The sequence below is a fragment of the Heterocephalus glaber genome, unplaced genomic scaffold, assembly GCF_053883595.1.
Source record: "Heterocephalus glaber isolate CG9 unplaced genomic scaffold, H.glaber_assembly_v1.0 deba00000896, whole genome shotgun sequence".
NCBI classification, from domain to species: domain Eukaryota; kingdom Metazoa; phylum Chordata; class Mammalia; order Rodentia; family Bathyergidae; genus Heterocephalus; species Heterocephalus glaber.
This window is the reverse complement of record NW_028258170.1, coordinates 3452271-3459309: the sequence shown is the minus strand read 5'-3', so window position 1 is coordinate 3459309 and position 7039 is coordinate 3452271. Positions and strand designations below refer to the sequence as shown.

At 36.7% G+C, this 7039-nt stretch overlaps 1 protein-coding gene across 1 annotated transcript; it reads right to left on the bottom strand.

Annotated features, from left to right (window-relative positions):
• Positions 1-5627: 5627 nt before the first annotated feature.
• Positions 5628-6596, bottom strand: LOC101699337 (olfactory receptor 5AS1). Its single transcript, XM_004869090.2, has one exon. The coding sequence runs from the start codon at positions 6594-6596 to the stop codon at positions 5628-5630; it is 969 nt and encodes a 322-aa protein (XP_004869147.2).
• Positions 6597-7039: the final 443 nt, after the last annotated feature.

The window sequence follows — 7039 nt, the reverse complement described above, 5'->3', positions numbered from 1 at the left end:
AACTTCTGAGTGAGCAGAATGCCTGGAGGATAGGTTTTTCACTACCAGGTGTCCATAATCCTTAAAGGATATATTTTTGGGAGTAGAGAAGTTTTCGGTTTAGTTTCTGTTCTTTTGAGGACAGGGATTTTGGCTCTTTGCTTAGATGTGAATCTCAGTTGTCCACGTGTTGGATCCTTAGTGGCCCAATTGTCTTTTGAGACTGGTGCTAATCACAGAGCCTGGGCCCTCTAAACCTGTGTCCATAGATGCCTTTGGTTTCACAGAAAAAAAAAATTAAATGTCATCCTTCTATAAATAGGTCAGTTAAAAAATTACATGGTTTCTAACAATTAAAGCATCTTGGGATAAAGGTATGATAGTGATGGTAAATAAAATTGAAGGAACTAGAACACAAAGATATAAATGCCATTTGGATACATCTTCAAATGCTCCAATGGAAAAACAGCTGAAGTTGTTTCTTTCACACATGATCTAACTGCATAATTGGTTCATTATGAAGTAGATAGAAATGAGTATATCACATGACACTGTAAAACTTTAAAACTTTTATTGATGAATTACTCACTGAATTTTATAATGGATTACACCCAAAATAAACACTTGCAAAATTAATTGAAATGAAGTACCTCCTTCTAGCTAATGAATAATTAAAATTCATGGTTATCTTCTACTAGTTCAGTAGGTCCTACATATCTACAGATAACATCTCATCATTCCTTTAAAATTCCATTCTACTAAAGCTGCAGTGAACACATAAAACAGTGTGAACACAAAGTGCATGGATTTTCTTACAAAGTACTCATTTATCTTTCTTTATGACAATGCTACACAAAGAATGTAAATTAGGTTTTGCAAACATGTACTAATAACAATAAGAAACTGTGGTGATTTTCATAATTTCACATTTGTTTATGGGGTTTTAAATTCACTTTTTGGTTACTGTTAATATTTAAAATATACCAATTATTTGTGAGGGAGGGAGTGGAAGATGATTTTAACTTCTACTTTTAATTCAATAGCTTGTCTTGGGTATTGTAACATAAAAGTGGAAAATCTCTGCACAGAAAATAAATAATGAAGGTTTCTGTCAATACAAATTTTCAAAATTCTAAGAATTGTAATTACATTGCATACAGTACTGAAAGAATAAACAAGACATTATTAGACTAGCTTTGGATACAAAATGAAAGACAAAACAAGGAAGGAAATTCAAAATCCAGCAAAAAGTTAGTGAATGAATGGCGTTAAGTACATAATGTGAATAGGGTTGAGGATTCTAAGCAGGAAAACCAGTATGATTAATCACTGCTAAATCAACGAACATGCATACACCAAGGTTTATTTTTTAAAGTAATGAAGTCAAACAAACAAGTCAGTGTCAATGGCAAGTAGAAAATCCTGTGTGCTACTTAAAAATCTCTATTGTTATATAATTACAGTATTCTATCAAGACATTGCCGGTTTTCTTCAATGGTTTCATTGTTCTCTAAAAGTTTCCGTGACCCTTAAGAACTTCAGATTTAACATGACATGACAAAATTAGGAAACTGATGGCATATGAACATTAAATGCAGGAAATATTTGAGAAGTGTTGCAGTGATACACTGTGGTCAGGCCACATGTTCTCAATGTCACAAGATTTTCACCCCTCACTGGGAATCAATGCCTTGTATAAACCAAGGAAGACCATTTTCTTCTCTGTGAGGGCTGAGATTCCTGTATAAGATCCTTGCCAGAAGTCATGTCATTTAACTAAAAGATTTGGGCCACACAACCTCAATCACAGTCAGACCATTGCAGGGCCTTAAGCTTCTCTTCTAGTGAATCTTGAGGTGGATCACAGGGATATTGTTTTTCGGCCCACCGGATACTTGAAGACAAGTTCCCAACTCACTGGAAGAGGCTTTTGTGCAATCCTGGAGGTCCTCACTCTGTAGCCCCAGATGTCATTTTTGCTTACACAACGTTTATTTTCCTGATGGAGAAAACAGCTACTGACTGGTTGGTTTACAAGTCACCTCTGGGCTGGACCATATGTTTCTTCAGTCTTTCTTTGTAGACAAATATCTACACCTGACAATCACACTTGAAAGTGGCCTGAGTTCTGGGGTAGTCCTCTCAGTTAAGCTAATTTTTTTAGTTGTTGTCTCTGTTGGTTCCCAATAATATTTTGTATAGGATGCTAAAAAGCAGGTACTAGAGGAGTAGAAGAACATCTAACTGCAACACGGCAGTGTTATTTTTACTGAGTAGCATAACCAAACTGAAAGAAACAATTTAGATTCTACCAACCATGCTGTAACAAATAGCCAGAAAGAATAGCCAGTTCTGGAGGTGAATGAATTAGCCTAGTATTCTTGACCTGGGTATGGGAAGTACTTTATTCTTCAAAGTGACTCTGTTAGGAGTCAAAGAGGTAGAGTGTATATGCACCTTGGTGAAGCTTGACACCGTCTGTATAACAATGACATCAGTGCCCTCCATTTCAGAGTGAGCCAGATGACCGTTTCAACCATCATTCACTTGGACATCTTCTGTGGAAGAGTGTCAGATGGTGTGGATCTTGCTTTAGCAGAAGGCTTCAAGTGTTGCCACACTATTCTTTGCTGTGTTCATCATCTTAAAGATGTGGATTTCTACAGCAATATGAAGCATCATGCTCATAGAACATTTTAATTACAACAATATGGTTCACTGACCTAATGAGGTATATAAATCACTATGGAAGCCACCATTTTGTATAAGAAAGAAGGATTGAATTAACAGCAAATTTATTCTAAACTAATTCCTTATTGTCTTTCTGTAAACTTGCATGAAAGCTACATAGAGGTTGAGAAAATCAATTGTGGTAAAATATTGTGATGGAATAAAGATGGTTGTAAATTCCTTACCTCTTCTTATGGAAGAGGGGGTGGAGTTTATTCTCCTCCTCTTGAATCTAGGGTGCCATTAAACAATGTTTTTCCCATAGAAAGCAATGGGTGTGATACACTTGGACTTCTGAGGGTAAGTCATTAGAAATTCGTGGTCTTTGCTTTGAATTTTTCAAACTCATGCCCTGTGGCCATCTTGTTTAAGACAACACTTGGGGACAGCAAAGAGAGATGCCATAAGACTTAATGAAAAAGATACTCACCGAATGGGCAGCTGTTCCAGCCCTTGATGTTCAAATGATGCACTCGATGTTAAAAAGCAGGAGATTTCCTCCTTATACATTCCTACTGAAGCTATGGCTTGCTGAGAGAAATGAGTGAGTGTGGTGAGATTTAGTCATGGCGTTTTATAGCAGAGTAATATACAACCAGAGCAAGTGTGGGGTTAGCAGCTCCCGTCACATGCTCTGGTAGTCACTGTCGCTGCAGCTACAGGGCCTGGATGTCTGCCTTTGCTTCCATCAAATTTACATTGTACTCCTTGGTGGCAATGCCAGGATTCTGTCCCCTGAATGGAATAATTCATGAGATTTGTTTTTTAGTCTCCAGGAAAAGCTGCAGAAAAAACTGGAACTCTCCAAATTAATGAATTTTGACTTTCATACAAGGCTTCAAGGCCACCATTTATCCATATCATATGACTATTGGGTCCCATCCTCTAATTAGGCTTAGGAGGGAATGATGCTTAACTGATGGTAAAAATTATATATTTCTGCTACTGAGTAATGAAGGTAAATCAAACCAGGTGACTGATCATTACTACAGAAGAGTATGAATTACAGGAACAAAAATCCTTGCTATTGATTCCACTTCTGTGAATTGCCCTCCAGAATGTATGGTTTCAAAAGGCTGTAGGATATGTTGTCTGGGGTAGGATAGGGGCAGGAAAGTGATGTTATATAGTTCTTCTTTAGTTTACTCAAGAAAGTATGAAACAAAAATCATGAATTTAGGAAGCATTAAATATTTTATCTTTCCATGTAGAGAAATAACTTTTGATATAGAATAATTCTAGTTTTTGTGTGCAGTGATGACTGGGTTTTATTACAAGGCAATGGAACATATACATATTTAATTAGACCTGATAGGAATGCATTACTTATGAATAATAGGGACTCTCCACCCTCATACTTAGTGTGTGCAGAGAATCAGAGGTACAGTATGAGTGTGGCTCTTTCAATCCATAATCATTCTCAACCTCTACCTTTATAACTGGATAAGCTGTTAACTGTTTAATAGTTTTCAAATACACTGTAATTCAATTATTTTAGAGTAGGAATTTGAATTATTAAAATTAGACATACATATCCCTTGAGAGTATATTACATAAACTTTTTTATACAATCCTATCACTGTTCACAAAATACATGGATAATATATTGGCTAATACTCTGGTACTACCTCAATATTGGTTTTAATAAGCAGGATGTCCTAAAATTGTAGGAATAATTCAAAACTGCTCACAAATTTCAAAACTACTAAAAAATTAATACAAATTAATTAATGGCATTATAGGCCACAGACCCACAGTCTTGATAGGAGGGCACATGTTTTAACAAGAAAAAGAGTCACTGAATTGGCTATTCCATTTTATCTCTTTTTCCCTCTGGGAAACAACTCAGAATATTTGGAAGGTTTCACAGAAGTGGCAAAAATGTCTAATTTTCTCTAGCAAAGCAGACCTTGACTGGACTCTTAAGATCAGAATGTAATAAAATTGTGGTAAAATAATAAACTCTTACTGCATAACAGGCACTATCTAAAAGCTTTAGCTATATTCCAGGGCATTCACACAAAATCATTTAAAGCTCAAATCATACATATAGTAATCATTTTACGTACAAATTTAATCTTTAAAACATCTCATTTCAGTAAACCAAATTTTATTACCTCTATGTAATGGTAACATCTAATTTAAGTAGTCAAGTCATTTATAATTACTATAAAACATGTCATATTGTAGATGCACATGTATAACATTCACTCCTTTAACTCTGTCAAAGTAACACAAAAAATAAATGGGGAATTAATGGGAAAAAAGCATAAAGAAAATGTATGATGCTGATAAAATTTGATCTCAAGGGAAGAGCTGCTTGCAGTAAAATCAATTTGCATTGATTTAGAATAAGATTATCAGAATGATTGTTTACCTCTTCATAGAGAAACAGCTGCAAGGAACATGTCCATTAGATACATTATGAATAGTTAGTAATTTACACAATATATCACTTTAATATTCACAAAGTTGTTGGGATTACATTAGTGCTAATTATGAATAAAAGCATAAGAGACACCTTGAAGTAATTAACTCAACCTAAAGAGAAATAGATGATTTGATATTTCACACTGACTCAATAGTAAATAGACAATTAAATTCCCTTCTTTCAGATTTCCTGAGAGTCACATGACTACCATTGCCAGTTGTCATTAATAATATAAAATTTCTGTGTTAATGAATGGTTTTGTAAGTACAGAATCTAGATTCTCTGTCTTTCCCAAATTAAAAAGATTTCATTTACCTGATCATCCATCCATGCCACCATCCAATCATCCTTCCCTCAAATATATATGTAAGAAGGATGTACAAGATACATCTTTGTTGCATATGTATTGCAGTATTGAAAAAAACAGTACTGAAAAATATGTATTGAAAAAATTATTATATGATTCAGATTTCATTCATCTTCAAACTCACTGCCTTTTAAATAGTTTTGTAAGTGCATGTTTCATGTCCTTGTTCCTGAAGCTATAGATGACGGGGTTAAACATGGGAAAGACAACGGTATAGAACAGGGCAACTACCTTGTCCAAGGCTGGGTAGTACCTGGCAGTGGGGTGCAAGTACATGAACAGGAGTGTCCCATAGAATAAGGTGACCGCTTCGAGATGGGAGGCACAGGTGGGGAATGTTTTACTTCTGCTGCCAGAAGACTTGATGCGCAACACAGTGGCCAGGATGCAGGCGTAAGAGATGAAGATCACCACAAAGGTGCCAGTCTGAATGAAGCCACACAAGGTGAAGGGCAGCAGCTGGTTGATGTAGGTATCTGCACAAGACAAAGCCAGAAGAGGAGGGATGTCACAGAAGAAATGATCGATGACGTTGGAGCCACAATACGGAAGCCTGAAGGTGAGGGAGACGTGCACCAGCGAGGTGACACTTCGGCTGAAGCAGGCCAACACCGCGAGGCCCAGGCAGACTCTGGGGGACATCAGTGTGGGATAGAGCAGCGGGAGGCAGATGGCTGCATAGCGGTCGCAGGCCATGACAGCCAGGAGGAGGCACTCAGCATCTGCAATGTAGGCGAAGAAGAACATCTGGAGCGCCCAGCCCTGGAAGGAGATGCTCCTCCTGGAGGCCACAAAGTTCGCCAGCATTTTGGGAGTGATTACTGTAGAGTAGCAGAAGTCTAAGAAAGACAAGTTGCTCAGAAAGTAATACATGGGGTTTCGGAGGCTTGAATCTATATGGACTAGGATTATTAAGCCCAAATTTCCTGCCACGGTTAATGTGTACACTACAAAAAACACCACAAACAGGGTGATCCTGAGAGGGAGGTCATCTGTGAATCCAATGAATAGAAACTCCGCTGGCCTGGTGTAATTATTCTCCAGCAGTTTCTTGGTTTTCATAATTTTCTCTCTGAAAATAGGTGGCATCCGATGTTGCAATTTGACTTGGGTTACAGATGAACCAAAAATATCTTTACTCTTAATTCTAAAGAAGTAAATGGAAATAAAAATCTTTACCATTTCTGTGACTTTTTATGGGTTTTTTGGGGGGTCATTTTTAAAGGAGGTGGTTAGAAATTATCAAATACCTAAAAATGTCTGGAAAGTGGTGTATAATGACAACATAAACTACTCAGTAGCTATGTGTTCTATAGGATGATATTAAATGATGAACATGGCTCAGGTGAGGAGACTGCTGGACTAATGAGAATTGGGAAAATCACTGTAGGCAAAGCACTATTGTTACAATTTGAAAATCACTTTCTTTCAAGTAAAAAAAAGATAGTGAAAAATTTTGGAAATGCATTTACTGACTGCATGGTTCACAGAAAAACCTCTATGATCGTGGGTGGTGGTATGAATATAATCAT